Below are 17514 nucleotides of genomic sequence, written 5' to 3' on the forward strand. Positions count from 1 at the left end.
AGGCTTGTGGAATAAGGAAGGGAAAAATGTGTGTGCCTCCTGTGCAAGATGAGGCATTTGTTCATGCCTCCTTACATGAACAGAACACTTTTACTCAATGAATATTTTCCCAAGCTCAGACATTCTTCTCTCATGAAATAGCACATAATTGTTTTTTAAATGATATATATTACATTAAAAATGTACTAATTGTGGTCTTTAACAATAGTTATTGTAAACAACCACAGATGAATACTCTCTATACATCTCCTGGTTACTGTCAATTTGACACTGCAGCTCTCATAGTCCCATATATCATGTACAGTGTTCTCGGGTTTTTAAAAAAGTATAATGTCAGACCAAGAAAATCAGTGATAACTCCAGAAACCAAAATATCAACTAAAAATGCTGCAAATACCTCTAGAAGTTGATAAGCTTGTTAGAAAATATTTTTTTAAATCTTGAAATTATGACTCATTCTTATGTGAATACATTTAAAATGCTATATTTTTGGGAATTCCCTGGCAGTCCAGTGGTTGGCACTTGGCGCTCTCACTGCTGGGGCCCTGGGTTCGATCCTTGGTTGGGGAACTAAGATCCCGCAACCTGGGAGGCATGGCCAAAAAAATAAAATAAAATAAAATAAAATAAAATAAAATAAAATATTGGGTTGGCCAAAAAGTTTGTTTGGGTTTTTCTGTAAGATATGGAAAAACCCAAACGAACTTTTTGGCCAACCCAATACTATATTTTTAACAGTATTCTAAAGGGTCCATACCTTGTTTGTTTTTATACCTAGCACACAGAATAAGGCCTGACACGTTAGATGTGTTACGGCCAGCATCTAGGATAGGGCTTGGCCCATGTCTGCTGCTTGAATGAATTAAATGATAACCTAATTTTACCTAAAAATGCATACAGAGTTTACAGCATAAAATCTAAATTGGGTTTCCTAAAAATTGCCTATTCTGTAAATAAGCTACACATCAACCCTACAGTCCATTTTCCCACTTATCACAATTCCCAGAACAGATTCAACAGGAATTAAGAAAAGGGGAGGAAATTAATCAAATAATGTTAATATGCTAACTCATGGAATAATTCAAAGTGTTAGATGGTAATAATCATCATTGTTATTATCATCATATTAATATTTATTTAGTTTTATCATGTGCCAAGATCTTGTGCTAAAGGGCTTTACGAAATGCTCACAATAACCCTTATCAGGTAGGGTTCCCTCTATTACTGAAGAGGAAACCAGAAATTCAGAGAAGCTAAGGAACTTATCCAAGGTCACACAGCTCAGAAAATAGGAAGGAGAGAGTCTGAATACAGGCAGTGTGACTCCAAAGTCTGCACCTGATACCTGTTAGCTCTACAGTCTCACTATTTTCAAAGTGCCTTTGATCCCTCACGTTCAACTTACATTTAAATGAGGAAAATGGTAAAACTACAATATTTTGGAGGGCAAATGTAAATTACTCTTTAGAGAAGGAGTTGACAAAGTACAGTGGGCTACTTGAGTAGTCCTAGAGACCATAGGGCTTGCAAACCTAAAATATTTACCATCTGGCCTCTAAGGAAAAGCTTGCCAACTCCTGCTTTATTAGTTTTAGAAGTAACTTGGGGCCAGAAAAGAACTTCATGAAAGTGAAGACTTCTTTCCCCTTCCATTTAAAAAATATTTCTGGGCTTCCCTGGTGGCACAGTGGTTGAGAATCTGCCTGCCAATGCAGGGGACACGGGTTTGAGCCCTGGTCGGGGAGGATCCCACATGCCGCGGAGCGACTGGGCCCGTGAGCCACAATTACTGAGCCTGCGCATCTGGAGCCTGTGCTCCACAACAAGAGAGGCCGCGGTAGTGAGAGGCCTGCGCGCACCGCGATGAAGAGTGGCCCCCGCTCGCCGCAACTAGAGAAAGCCCTCGCACAGAAACGAAGACCCAACACAGCCATAAATAAATAAATAAATTTAAAAAAAAAAATCACAATTAGGATGGAATCTATTTTAAAAAAAATAAAAAAAATAAAAAATAAAAATAAAAAAAAATAAATATTTCTATGGGGCTTCCCTGGTGGCGCAGTGGTTGAGAGTCTGCCTGCCAATGCAGGGTACACAGGTTCGAGCCCTGGTCTGGGAAGATCCCACATGCCGCGGAGCAACTAATCCCGTGCGCCACAACTACTGAGCCTGCGCGTCTGGAGCCTGTGCTCCGCAATAAGAGAGGCCGCGATAGTGAGGGGCCCGCGCACCGCGATGAAGAATGGCCCCCGCTTGCCGCAACTAGAGAAAGCCCTCGCACAGAAACTAAGACTCAACATAGCAATCAATCAATCAACAAATAAATCTTAAAGTGTAAAAAAAAAAAAAAAAAAAAATATTCCTAGGCACTAAACTACTTTTCAAAGTTTGAATAGTTCTATTTCATTAGCTAAAAAGATCTATTTTTCTCCCTCCCAGTAATATATAATTCAGCTCAAGATATTTAGAGCCAACTAAAATATGTTTATTATTGGATATCAGAAAGAAGTATGTCTTTCTACTTGAATTGTTTAATTTGCTCCAATTGAGAAATATCGTATCCTATTTTACTATTTGGACAATTTCTAAAAATAATAATTTTAAGAGATGAACAAATCAGTCTATTACCAATAGTTTTTAGCGATATTACAATTTCTACCAAATCCCCTTTGTTCTAAATTATTGCCTAAAAACAATGTTATGTACACAGTATATATTAAATGTTTTTTAAATGACATAAAAATGCAATATGCTTATTATTAAGGAATAAAACAAGTATCTAACCAAGTATAGTTGCCAATTGTTAGTTGCTCAGGAAACCTAAGTTTCCTGAATCTGCGGCTACTTCATGGTGCTGGTTGTGAGAATTTCATTTTGCCACAGTTTACATTATTTGTTGCATGAGGAATCCCAGAAATGTAAGTCCTACTTAAGCAACACTGCTTTGTTACAACTCAGAATTCCGAGTATAAGTGCTACCTTCACATTCTTGCTCTCCTCAACAGTTGTCAAATATTGAAGGCCAGGAGAAATTCAAAGGTAATCAGAGCAAAAAGACACATTACATAAAATCTTTGGGCCCACTCTTGTTAGCATTAATCAAATTTGCTTACTTTAAATTAGACTTTTACTGAGTTAAATCAACGGACAAATTGTGTTAAGAGTTCAGCATTATCCTAGGTGCTCTGAGAACAGAGATTTTGTGATAGAAATAGCCTATTAAACAGTAAGAATGAAAGCCAAAGTAAATACTGTTTCATCTGTCAAATGTTTTAAATTGTTAAGAGAATAATTATTGGGACTAAAATGGTTATGGAAGCCTTCACAAAGGTGACAACTGAACTGGGCTTTCAGGATGAGTGGAAATTAGGCAGAGAAAAGGGAAGAGAGATATTTCAGAGGGTAGGTATAAAATAAGTAAAGCCACACAAATAAGAATTACAGTAACGTGGAAAGGAAGAGCATTACTATTTAATGATTATTTTTAAAGAGTAACAATACTTTTTATGATTTGGACTTCAAATATTTTCTATAAATTATAAATGGGCTTGTAACCTTCAGAATGACCATACTCCTTACTTCTATGAGAAGTTTATGAGAAATCAGAAACATGATAGAACAAAAGCACAGATAATGTCTCATTTAGCAAATTAATTTTCATTAGAACACAACAATGCTACTGAATCTAAAAAAAGGAGATACACTAAGTGGTCCTGTCACCTATATATACTATGACCGATATACAGAAATCTACTGACTTACAAACCAGGTGAGTCCATTAATTCACTAAAAAAGGCTTGCCACTCCAATTCCGAATTTGTCTTCAGGTAGTTCTAAAGGTCTCCAGGTCTCAAGAATATTATTCATGTCACACTAAGGGCTCTTTCTAATATTTTTCTATAGTGAACACAAGTTTAAAAATTTTTGATTAACTAAAAGCATTTACTAAAATGTGGTTTCAGTATTTTTCCCTTTTTTATTTATCAAAAATACGTACAAGAACTTTTGATAAACATAACTACTGTCCACAAACTGAACAGATATAAATCCAGGCAAAATCAAAGAAACTTGATGTTTAGTTAGCCTGTGTAGCATTATGTGGGAATACATGCTTTTTGACTTCTTGAAGACCTCAATCACAACTTTCCAGAACACCTAAAAGTCTAGTGACCCCAGACTGCGAACCGCAGGTAATCTGTCTATTGTGTGGTTCATTCTGCCTGACTCAAGTCAATCTGGCATCTGTGTTCCTGCAACTCCCTGTCACTTTCACTTCAGTTGACTTAGAAAGGTTCCTAATTGTCCCTCTACTTGCCAGCACTTTTCCAGATGTGTTCTCTTATTAGAAAGAACAAGTTTTTCTTTTTACTTCTAGTCGAAATGTTTTTAATTTATTACCACATAAAAAAAAATCTGATTCACATTTACTTTTACATTTCTAATAGAAGTCTAGCCAGAAACTTTGGTATAAACCCAACAATCATTAAGCTAAGGCATGAGCACCATTTTAAATCTTGGGGCTCTCAGACACCAGACTGAACCAATCAAAAAGGTATCACCTGAACTCTGGATGCCATCCTACCACCTCTGATTATTGCCCAAATTTTCAAACTTGATGCTTTAGAATAATTTCAAAAAGGCTTCTGCTAAGGTCTCCCTTTCCATGCTTACATTCAACCATCAATTTACAGACAAGTCTCTTACAGTCAGTTTATCTGCGTCTTGTCTGAGTAGTTCATTATTTTCAAATATCACAGGTAACAGTCAAGCCTTGAAAACATAATGCTGCATATTAATAAAATTTAAAACCACTAGTTGAGGTTGAAAATACTTTTTCTGTATAGTAAACATTTAGACTAGCATTTAATACTATCTGATTTAACCTATAATGAAAACGGCTTAATTTATAACAAATAGTTGTAAATAATTGGTGCGTTTTTAATGGGCAAGATAATCACCATAAATTATGGAAAAGTTAAGAAGAAATAGTCTACAACAGCACTTGTCTTCAAGCAAAGTAAATTATAAAATAAAGCAATAAATTTGCTCTCATGTCTACTGTATAAAATAAAATCTGTAAATATAAATAAATTCCCAGAGATCAGTTCTCTTGTTTCTTCTATACTGCAGAGCTCTTGATCATTTATCAGTTACTACTCATTTATCACCTTAACAGGATTTTAAGGGAATTATCTGTCAGGTCCTAAACAGGATTCTCATTTACCAAAACAATCCTAGGCCATATCAGAAAAGAACAGAGATGCAAGCCTCCCCTAACCAATCTAGGCAACAAGATATCCTGTCGCTCAAAAACCATACTACCATACTTGTAACAGGGGTTCCTTCTCCCCAGTTAGATTAGCTTTTCTCTGCACATTAAGTCTATCTGCATTAAGGGCCAAGGCCTTGGCTCAAAATAAGCTGTGCATCATAGGCTAATTTCTATTCAAATTTTTCTTCCCAGTAGCATGTATAGTCAAGGGTATCTCTTGGTTAAAATAATGCCAGTGGAAAAGGTATCAAAAATGATCAAGTTAAAAGGCAAACACACACACACATATATACACACATTTTGAAAAATGTTTTCTCCAAAAGATCAAGTTAAAAGACAAAAGAAAAAAAATCTTTTGAAATATAATTAAAACTTGGAATATCATGTAAAAAGCTCAAAGTTGAAGGACAGGAAACAAGATGGAAATCTACACATAGGAATTACTTTCTTCCTGCTTCCCCAAAAAACATAAGATTATTTACCTCAATGATTTAAAACCATAATAACCTTCATCATTTAATTTTTAAATGTTCATATTGAATTTTTAAATGTTCATGGAGTATTTCTTCCAGATATTTATTTATCTAGGTTATTATTAAAAAAAAAAAAAACTTCCAAGGAATCAGTTATCTTACTAATTTCAAAAGATGAAAAAAGTGAAGAGTAAGACAATATCAGGTTAACATATGAATATAAATACACAACAATGCATGTTATTCTACATCAGCAATTCTCCTAAAAGTTTCATATGGGTTTTAATGCATGAATTGAAATTAACATATCCTAAATAACCCCGTACGTAATTCTGTTGACTATCAATGTAACAGAAGTCTATTTATCCCTTAGTAACAAACTTGCTATTCCCTTAATATTTCCCCTAACTGTATATCGTGAAACATTAGTCCCTAAAAGGTATTCATGGAAAAAGGGTTTTGTTGCTAAATAAATCTGGAAAACCCTGCACACTTTGACTTCTCTTAGAGATTCACAATGCACATGCATATATTAAGGTCTGAGAAATCCTAGAGAAAAGAAAAGAAGCCTGCTTGTTTTATTTATACCAGCTTTCCCCCACACATATTTAACAACAAAACCCTTTGTTGGGGACAACCCTGGAAACTAATATTTCACAGACATATTTGAGGGAAACTGGCTTCTCCAATTATATTTCCAGAACTGCTGAATAATACCTTGCATTTTGTACCAAGAATAATAACAGTACCTCCACCGGATGCTTTTATGTTTGCTTCTTGGATGTTACCATTTTCAGATCTTCCAGGGTAGGTAAAAACTTTTAAAAATCTTTCAAGACTATCTATGTGAAGAATGCTCCTTTATACGTACCTTTCTATAACGCTTGTCACTTTCAGACCCGGGATCTGTCGCTCTAAATGCCGTTTCTCCAGGTGAACCTTAAAGATAAATATGCAGTCCTTTAAATTCTCCAGTGAAGTCAATAGCCTAAACTAAATTCCAAATTATGTTTAGTCGGTTGAAAGATAAAAGGATTTTTAGAGCAAAAATCACTTTTTGGGAAGCTATTCTTATTTTAAGGAATGCAGTGGTAACCTAAGAAAAAAATTTTCAAAACCATTATAGGACATGTTTAACTGATTTTTTAAAATATCACTGAAAATTACAATAAAAAATAAGGCAGTCTTTGATAAGGATTATTTTACATGAGAGTACTTACAGTTCAGCCATACACTACTGCCATTACAGACCATATACAGTAAAAAAAATTAAATTAAAAATGTCAACTGTGACAAGACAGATGAGACAAACTAAAATGACTTTCGTTTCAATTATCAGAAACAATCAGATCAGGTTCAAGAAAATATTTTGGTTAAGCAAACTTTCTTTTTAATAGCTTTAATCTTATAATATAGACATACATATTTAGGAATTTTAGTTTTACCACAAAAAATTATTTTATTATTTCCACCTAAAGGATAATGAATTTGCCCAATATAATTCTGACACTTTAAAATTCAGCATAAGCAATATTATAAATTTGGTCTGCAATTTTATTTGCAGCTAGTTTATTAGATGCATTTAAAAGGCATGTTAAGATCAGCAAAAATATCTGTTTACACACCTAACAAGAGAAGTAGGTCAGAAGCTTCTATGACTTCACTAACCAATTTGTGACCTGTGAAAAATCAGCAAAGGGGGAAATAGAAATGTAAAATTTAACAATGAGCAAACAAAGATGTCTGAGACCTCAGATTTATATCATGATAGGGCAGAATTGGGCAAATACACCAGGACTAACCTTAGTAAATTCTACTCATTATGGTCCGTTATAATTAAATGTTTTAAAATCACCAAATCGGCTCTAAGCAATTATGAACAGCAAACACATAGGAAGTATCATCTACTTGTCAAGAACAAGTGATTTATTTTTCCCTCACTGACTAAAGCCAAGCATGTTTAAGTTCTTGCAAATTTTCATTTTGTTGGGCTAAACAAAAATTAAAACCACGGGGACTTCCCTGGTGGTCCAGTGGTTAAGACTCTGTGCTTCCACTGCAGGGGGCACAGGTTTGATCCCTGATCAGGGAACTAAGATCCCGTGTGCCGCATGGCGCGGCCAAAAAATAAAAATAAATTAAAAAAATAGTAAAACCACAGAGCAACAAAACGTGTTTATCCTTTTATCAAAAACCTGGCTTTTATTTGTACTAAATATCTTCATTTAAAAGATGGAAATAGGGACTTCCCTGGTGGTGCAGTGGCTGAGAATCTGCCTACCAATGCAGGGGACACAGGTTCGAGCCCTGGTCCGGGAAGATCCCACATGCCGTGGAGCAACTAAGCCCGTGAGCCACAACTACTGAGCCTACGCTCTAGAGCCCGCGAGCCACAACTACTGAGCCCACGTGCCACAACTACTGAAGCCCGCGTGCCTAGAGCCTGTGCTCCGCAACAAAAGAAGCCAGCGCAATGAAAAGCCCGCCTGCTGCAAGGAAGAGTAGCCCCCGCCCGCCGCAACTAGAGGAAGCCCGCGTGCAGCAATGAAGACCCAACGCAGCCAAAAATAAATAAACAAAATAAATAAATTTATTTTAAAAAATGTTAATTTAAAATAATAAATAAATAAACAAAAGATGGAAATAAACAAATGAATACATTTTAAGTATTTTTCCTCTGTGTTTCCCGACATTTTAAACGAGATCAAACACACGTCCTTCCTTACCTGTGGTGAAAAAGTCCTTCAATAAGCTGAGGCTTTCAACAATCTTGTCAAAGTCGGGTGCCAATTTTGCAAGGTCCTCTGAATCAGGAAGGGCTTTTCTAATTTTCTCTGGAGAAGAGAAAAGAAATAGTCTCAAAATAAGAATTTGACTATTGAAACATTCATACAATTTAAATAATCATATATAAACTTAAATTTAAATATTTTTCCATTTTTCTCCCTATTCCAACTACAACTGCTACGTATATCTGAAACAATGTGTTATTCTGATGATCTTCTACAAGCCATGAAAATTTTTAAAAAAGACTCACCAAACATATGGTTTAGAGGGTTAACTTTGATTTATAAGTTAAATGCCTTGAGACAGAAGCACTGTATAAATGTTAACACTGGATTGGAATCAGAAGTATTTTTTGGGAGGAAGTCACAGCAGAAAGGCAATGAATCAAAGAAAAAAGAAAAAATATCTTTCGTAGCACCTGACCTGAATTCAAAAAAAAGTGATGAAATCCCAGTTCAAGTTTAAGAACAGAATTCCATTACTTTTCTCTCTCCTTTTGTATTCCCTAGGAAGACTTACACTTGTTACCACTTCAAAAAAACTGTCTCTGAACCCAAGACAAGCCATTACTTTATTATTGCTAGCTTTATTTATAAAGTGATCAAGTATTTATTTTTGTTTACAAATACTCAACAATTTTGTCAAAGTTTGGTACAACTTTACGGTGTCTTCTGAATTAGGAAGGGCTTTTCTAATTTTCTCTGGAGAAGATAAAACACAAAGTTTCTCAAAATAAGAATATGTATTAGGTCTTATTCTAAGTGCTATAAAAGCATTAACTTGTTTAATCTTCATGTCAATGCTACAAAACAGTTCTCATCAACCCCATTTTACAGACAAGGAATGAGGCACAGAGGTTAAGTAATAGGACCTGCACATACAGCAAAGTGGGGGAGTCAGGTTTAAGCCTAGACAGTCTAGCTTCAGAACCCAGGCTTGCAGTCACTACAGCGTGGGACTAGTGAATGCATAACGTTAAAAGCTCTTCTCATAAACGTTAGAAAAATAATTCGAAGGAGTGCTTTTCCTGTAAATATCTTTGTCTATGTAACAATTTGATCTTTAAGACAGTGCTGTGAATAGTGCATGCAGAGATTAAATCCACCCCCGTATACACCTAAGCTAAAGTCTAAAAAAATGTCTACACAAAGTCTTAAAAAAGAGACCTGAGGAAAATAATTTCATCAGAAAAAATCTTTTTCTAAAGATCACCATGAGTTACTGGCAATCATAACTATCAAATATACTTTTTTTCTCATCTGTTATGTGAAAAAGGGAACAATGAAAGACTAACAGGAGAAATTACTCTGGACACTAGCAGGCTTTTAAGGAACCTGGTTACAAAAAGTAGAGGTAACCAAGGTACTCAATCAAAGGGAGCTAGTTAGGTGAAGTACAGTGCATCTGTTCTGGGTAACATCATACAACATTGAAAATGATATTCAAGAAGGCTGCTCAGTAGAGTAGAAAATGCTGACAAATGTGTTAGGTAGCAAAAGACAAGATAGCAAAGTGTATGTTCACTATGACTATATAATTCTTAAAAAGGAAAGTAAAATATTAACCACATACACAAAATAGGTACAATTAAAAGAAACTGATCCCTAAGGATCGTGGCAGCTGTGTTAAACTGATGAACTAGTGGATAATTTTTTTTCTGCTATTCTATTACTTTTATCATTAAAATAAAACTGCTACAACAGGCCATCATCAAAAAATCTACAAACATGGTGGTGTGATGAATTGGGAGATTGGGATTGACATATATACACTAATGCGTATAAAATGGATAACTAATAAGAACCTGCTGTATAAAAAAAAAAAATCTACAAACAATAAATGCTGGAGAGGGTGTGGAGAAAAGGGAACCCTCTTGCACTGTTGGTGGGAATGTAAATTGATACAGCCACTATGGAGAACAGTATAGAGGTTCCTTAAAAAACTAAAAATAGAATTACCATATGACCCAGCAATCCCACTACTGGACATATACCCTGAGAAAACCATAATTCAAAAAGAGTCATGTACCACAATGTTCATTGCAGCTCTATTTACAATAGCCAGGACATGGAAGCAACCTAAGTGTCCATCGACAGATGAATGGATAAAGAAGATGTGGCACATATATACAATGGAATATTACTCAGCCATAAAAAGAAATGAAACTAGTTATTTGTAGTGAGGTGGATGGACCTAGAGTCTGTCATACACAGTGAAGTAAGTCAGAAAGAGAAAAACAAATACTGTATGCTAATACATATATATGGAATCTAAAAAAAAAAAAAAAAAGCTTCTAATGAACCTAGGGGCAGGACAGGAATAAAGACGCAGATGTAGAGAATGGACTTGAGGACACGGGGAGGGGGAAGGGTAAGCTGGGATGAAGTGAGAGAGTAGTACTAACATATATACACTCCCAAATGTAAAATAGATAGCTAGTGGGAAGCAGCTGCATGGCACAGGGAGATCAGCTCGCTGCTTTGTGACCACCTGGAGGGGTGGGATAGGGAGGGTGGGAGGGAGACGCAAGAGGGAGGAGATATGGGGATATATGTATACGTATAGCTGATTCACTTTGTTATACAGCAGAAACTAACACACCATTGTAAAGCAATTATACTCCAATAAAGATGTCAAAAAAACAAACAAACAACTGCTACAATCTTAAACTTAGAGTTAAGGAGCTATCTCAGTACAACTATTTCTCTTTCCTAAAGATACAACCAAGAGAAGTATTTTAATGTTGATACAAACCCAAATCGATATACTCATCAATCTCCCATACAATGTCGGGCACAATCCATTTATAGTCACTAAGGTCAGGTATCATATCTTTCCACTGATCAAAAGTCTGAAAGATAAGAAAGTATGCCAATCAAATGATCTGAATGCCATATAAAAGATAAAAAAAACGATTTACATTTATTTTGTTAAAACATGCTAAGCTACTAAGAGCAATGTATTATGTTCAAAATTTTTAGAAACAAAGTGGCCTCTGCTCTTCTGAAAATAAATTAGCAGACAAGCATATAAAACATGTAAATGTTCCTCTACTAAATACAGAAAACGGAAAAATTCAAAATGTACTCCTATTTCAAATGGGTTTCATGATTTGGCTTTAAACAACACTGAGGAATACAAGGAAGACAGACCAGGGATCAGGATACCCCACCTTTGGTCCCAGAGCTGCTACGAAGTAGTTGCATGAGCATGCCACTTACTTCCCTGCCTGTGCTACTAAATGGCAAAGCTGAAAATCAAACCTAAGTGTTCTTACTCCCAGACCAGTGCTCCTTCCACTAGGCCATTTTCATCTCTTATAATAACTAAGATTCAGAGAGCGTTTTCCTATTAGCACCATTAAAACAATTTAGCACATAACAGAGGCACACAATAAATGTTTAAACATCTAATTACATTCTACTGCACTAAAGAAAAATGACATATGCTAAGAAACCTTAAAACAATCATGCTGGAATAATTGGAAAAGCAGTAGGAAAGTTAAACTCACCTTTTTGGCGGTATAGCCACCCCCAACAGCAGATCCGAGTATGAGATACCGAAGTTTTAAGAGTCTTGCAGCTAATCTCGCTGGCCAAAAATTTCTGCGGGGCTGGTAACCATATTTAATTGGAGAAAGTTTCAGTTTACGTAAAGGAAGGTTAGTTAGAGAGGAGAACTGCTGAAATGAGGTCCTGAAGTGGGGTCTTTGAAGCTTTAAGATAGGATGATGCGAATAATAAATACTTCGTGAAACCAGATGCAGTTTTTGTAGTGGTAAGCTTCCTTTTGTTCCAGAGCTGTGTTTCACTAAGGACTGGCAGACCTCACTGAAAGAAAAATAGGTGTGGGAGAAAGATCAGATGGGGAAACAATGCAAAGGAAACGATATAAAAGAGCAATATGCAAAAGTGAAAACACACAGGCACACATGACCAATCACACTGTGCCTTACGATAGCCCACAGTTACTAACCATTTACTGTGTGCCAGGCACTCCTGCAGCAGGAACTAACTCATTTGATCCTGCTGATAATCCTATGATAAAAGTACTAGTATCGTCCCCATTTTACCAACGAGGAAAAGGCGGACAGACATAAGTAAGTTGCTGAAGTCCCCACTGACATAAGGAGTAAAGGAGGGATTCAAACCTAGGCAGTGGGACTCCAGAGCCTGTCCCCTAATTTACTATATGTGGGCTATGATCCTGGTCCAAGAAATCAAAACTGAAAACAAAAAAGGTAGAGACTTATTTTATTAACTACTGACAGCTATTTGCTGTCAGTAAAGTTGAAAACAAAATATCTTTGTAGAGTGACATATCCGAACTAAACTCATCATGGTAATCATTTTGAAATGGTACAGAAATACCAAATCACCATGTTGTGTAATAGGAACTAACACAGTGTTGTAGGTCAATTATACTTCACAAACAAACAAACAAACAAACACACATAGAAAAAAGATCAGATTTGTGGTTACCAGAGGAAGGGGGTGGCAGAAGGGGGAATTGAATGAAGGCAGTCAAAAGGTACAAATTTAGAGTTCTAAGAGAAATAAATACTAAGACTGTAATGTACAATATGATAAATACAATTAACAGGCTGTATGTTATATATGAAAGTTGTTAAGACAGTAAATCCTAAGAATTCGCATCATAAAAAATATTTTTTTCTATTTCTTTAATTTTGTATCTATGTGAGACGATGGCTGTTCACTAAACTTACTGTGGTCATCATTTCATGATGCATATAAGTCAAATCACTATGCTGTACGCCTTAAACCTATACAGTGCTGTATGTCAATTATACCTCAATAAAACTGTTAAAAAAAGATGTGCTGTAATAGCAAAAAATGTTACCACTTAAATATCTAACATTAAGAACATAAATTTATAAACTATGGTACATAAACAAAAGAGAATACTGTGTATAGCCATTAAAGTGATAAATACGAAGACCATGTAGATGTACGAAAAGATTTCATGTAATGTTAGGCTAAAATGGTGGTATGAAAATAAATGTGAATTATGGATGCACCTATACAAAAAAAGGCGTGTAAACTTTTACTTTTAAGCACAAAAGTTCCAGTAGCTTATAACATCTATTCTTTGCCCTCTCATCTATGTTTCACAATCCTGAGACGGTCCAGGAATGGAAATCAAGGAAAAATTATTAACACCTCATGGCTCCCCAGAAAAAGAAAGAAAGAAAGGGGGGGGAAAACACCCCAAAGAGAAAAAAATCTAAATGCACATGTTACTACCTGAGCTCTTTCCTCCTGTCTTTCCTGGCAGAGAATGAAAGTCTCCTACCAACAAACATACGCCTGATTATCTTATTCAACACACAGTCATAGTGCTTACTATGGGCCAGGCCCCATACTAAAGAATAAATTTGTAATTCATTTAATTACACGGGAGTAGAAATATCTTAAGGAATAGGAATCAAGGAACATTGAAATAATGTTGTGACGAACGACAGTGAGGGGAAAGGGGTATCTAACTGCCAGGCATTATGTCAGATGTTTACACAAATGCTACTGTTAACTCTTAGAAAAACCCAGTAAGGTAAGTATCCTTATTTTACCAACTTGCTTTTTTTAACTGTGTCTTGCCTAAGGTAGAATGACTAGTGAATGGTGGAAAAGGAATTTGAATATATACTTCTATATTAGGCCAAACTAAAAATCAAATGTGATGCAAAACAAGGCTCCCCGACCCCAACCCCAGAAATCATCTATTCACACTCATCCATCATCTGCTTTTAACCTATGCACTGTTTCCTAGCATGTTATTATTTTTTCAACAATTTTATGCAAATATTTATTGCACCTAAATAAATGTTGGTCATTGGTTTTCTGACATGTCTATGAGCACATATTTAGATATATATGTCAAAGAATGTTTATTTATTAAAGAGTAAGAATTTAAATGTACTCCTTCATAACATGCATAGGAGCTACATCAAAAGACAAACTCCAGAACTTGGGGCATCTGACCGTCCGCATCTCTACTTCTGCAGGCAGCTAAACTGTGCTATCAACATAAGACATTTTAAGCCATGACTACAGAGTCAACAGTAACTTTAGAAACAATTTAGCTGACAGCATCCAATTGAATAAACAATTATCAGTTGATAATTAGTCGATTGGAAACTCAATTTTTAAAGTTTTTCCTACATATCTTAATTGCTCCAACAAAGTACGCTATTTTCTGCAAAGTCTTTTCTTATTTAAAGAAAATTAGATATATTTCCCCAGTAAATACTGAGTAGAAATAAAAAGGTTGTAAATAACTTAGTTCAGTACCAAGGGCTGGGGATTTACTCAGAAATTAAAATTCCATGACATTAGAAGTAACTTATTCAATTATTCTAATGGACTGAAACTTCAACTATTGTATGCCATTCAGTTCTAAATTTAGACTCAAATTAACCTTCATAAAACAAATGGATCCCATCACTTATAAACACTATAAATTACACCACTTAAAACATTCCGAAAAAAATTCAAGACAGGTGTTTAGAGACTGAGTTAATTCAGGAAAACCAAGTTTTTCCAACCTTGCTTGATGTATGTTACTTCTCATCAAATGCCTGCAACAATGAGTTAAACCTGAAGATATCTAAGGATACTAGAACACAGCTACGTGTAAAGATTAAAGTCAAATTTAATTTCATTAAAATGCACATAGTAACCCATAGAAATGTAAATACTTCTATGATTTTCGGTTTAGGATTAACACAGACCAGGGCAACAATAACACAGTGATTAGAAAGATGGTGCTACATTCACCACCTCACATCCAAAAAGCAAGTCTCCCTTCCTAAACACTGAAAAGAGCTGCTATTAAGAGAATATCTCTAATCACCATCTCTGATCACCATCTCTGACACTACATGTATGCGTCACCGCTCCAGATCTGACTCCAAATCATGTTCACTCAGCGTACTAAGGAAAGAGGCAGAGTCCCCTTCACCCCGAGAGAAGAGCTCAGGTACCTGCAAAAGCAATGTAAGCTGGCGTGCAGGTAGAAGAAAAAGACAGTGAGAATTAAGAGACGCGGCAAGGGTGACACATGGTTAGAGTCATAGAGCCCGGACAGAAGAAGCCACCAGAGACAGAGATAACAGCGAGGATAGAAGGGTGAAAGGGGCAGGCACAAAAGGACATAGAAAAGGCCAAGACTGAAAAGCGCCCAGAATCTTCCGAGGGGCATAGGAACACGGACAGGGGCCAGTACGGGGGCCAGCACCTAGGTAAGCCTAGTCAGGGCTCTTGTCACTCCGGGTCCTCAAAAATATCCCGGAATCCTCCAACTGCTCTCTGCTTGGCCTGAGAGTTACCTGCACATTCTGGATGTAGTGATGGGACAACCTCGTTTTCTGGAGGCCCCAGAAATAACGGGGCCAGGTCGGAGCCCGCACTTACCAGGCCACGGCAGCCCGGCGTAGTCGCCACATCCCGCCGGCGAGGAGGTCACACAGGCGCCGAGGCGGCCAGGGGGGAGCTCCGGTTCAGCCCCAGTCCGGCTCCTACTCCAGGAATGACCCAAGAAGAGGCCCTCGGCAACAAGGGCACAGAGCACCCACTGCGGACCTCCCAATGGCGAATGGACTTCCGTGAGAGCCTGCTCGGCACCCGTACTCGGTCCGTCCGGCAAACCTCCACCCCCCGCCCCTTCCTAGGAGGGCAGCACAAACGGTCCGGGGGAGGACTCACGCATGCGCTCAAAGCCTCTGTAGAAACCACAGTATTTTCCCCTCCCCTCCCCTCTCCCCACCCCGCCCCGCCCCGCCCCGCCCCGCCCCTCCCTTTTTGTTTCCAGAGTGGCATGGTGAACTCGTGCCTCTCTGGTTAAAGACTTGGGGAGGGGAGGGGTCGAGGTGCGGGGCCAGGGGCTGAAGGGCGAGAAATACGGAGTGATAAATTCTTACTGGGTGGCTACCTTTTAGAAAATTTGGTATTGCAGGAGCATAGAGGCGGCTAGGGAATACAAAATGAATACAGTACACAGATAGAGTAATAGAATAGAGTAATGAAAATCCACGGCTGCCCCTTTGCCCTTCTCCTTTGTTTGGCCTCTTTGTTTACGAAGTACTTTCATATCCTTAGAGCAATCTCCGGAGGCTGGAGAAGTACTGGACAAGTTAAATGCTTTAGAATCTCTGAAGGTCAGATCTAAGAGGGGTCATGAATTAGGAGACCTAAGAGCTTGGTACAAGCTTGTGCAGTTTATAAAGGCGTCAAAAATGCTTTTGTTCATTTACTCCTTAACCGGCTTTCATCTGGCTTTTAATCACACTAATTTGTTGAAATTGCTGTTGTCAAAGCCTCCAACAACTCCATATTGCCAGTGGTCACTGGACCGCTCCGCGTTCAGCTCAGAATATTGGATCTCAGCACACTCCTTAATCGGCTTCCCTCTCCTGGCTTTCAGGACATCACATTCACCTTTTCTCAAGGACCTGCTACTCCCCCGTCTCCTTTGCCATTTCCTCCTCCCAGCCTCTCAACGTAGGATCTCTTGAGATCCTGGACCCCTTCTCTTCTCTGTCTTCATTATCTCTCTAAGTACTCTAAGTCAGTTCTATGACTTTAAATGCCCTTTTCCCATTCCAACTCTTATCATTTTATGTTTTATGTGGAAACGGGCCCATACAAGGGATGTGACCTGTGGAAGGTAGTGAAGTCAATTAGTGGCCCAATATCAGAGAGCCGGGTATGCCCCCTTCATTTTAAGAACTCCACCCCCGGCACATGCTACACACAAAATTCCTTTCCCCGTAATCATCAGACTCATAAGTCAGTGTGCATCCATTCACAGTAACACCAAATATAGACCCAGCCTATGGTAGTAAACTTCCCAAATGAAGGACTCTGGGCTTTTCTTTATTATATTTAGTGTGGTGACTGTTTTAATGGCAAGTACAAATGGGAACTTGCTATACTGATCTGTACAAAATGTAGGTTTCCCAGGATT

The 17514-nt window shown here is 37.3% G+C and overlaps 1 protein-coding gene across 5 annotated transcripts in view; it reads right to left on the minus strand.

The window, feature by feature from the left end:
• Positions 1 to 16202, minus strand: part of OPA1 (OPA1 mitochondrial dynamin like GTPase) — a 95201-nt gene extending 78999 nt beyond the window's left edge. For 2 of the 5 annotated variants that reach the window (XM_082393159.1, XM_082393157.1), the window contains exons 1-6: positions 15963 to 16190; positions 12044 to 12362; positions 11287 to 11383; positions 8472 to 8579; positions 7371 to 7424; positions 6617 to 6684 (exon numbers count right to left, since the gene is read on the minus strand). In XM_082393159.1, coding sequence (XP_082249285.1) covers positions 6617 to 6684; positions 7371 to 7424; positions 8472 to 8579; positions 11287 to 11383; positions 12044 to 12362; positions 15963 to 15994 — 678 coding nt within the window. In that variant the 5' untranslated portion in view covers positions 15995 to 16190. Of the gene's footprint in view, positions 1 to 6616; positions 6685 to 7370; positions 7425 to 8471; positions 8580 to 11286; positions 11384 to 12043; positions 12363 to 15962 lie in introns of all 5 variants that reach the window. The other 3 variants (XM_082393161.1, XM_082393158.1, XM_082393160.1) reach the window with 2 other exon arrangements.
• Between the last annotated feature and the right edge of the window lie 1312 nt (positions 16203 to 17514).

The sequence above is a fragment of the Balaenoptera borealis genome (assembly GCF_965194805.1).
Source record: "Balaenoptera borealis genome assembly, chromosome: 5".
NCBI classification, from domain to species: domain Eukaryota; kingdom Metazoa; phylum Chordata; class Mammalia; order Artiodactyla; family Balaenopteridae; genus Balaenoptera; species Balaenoptera borealis.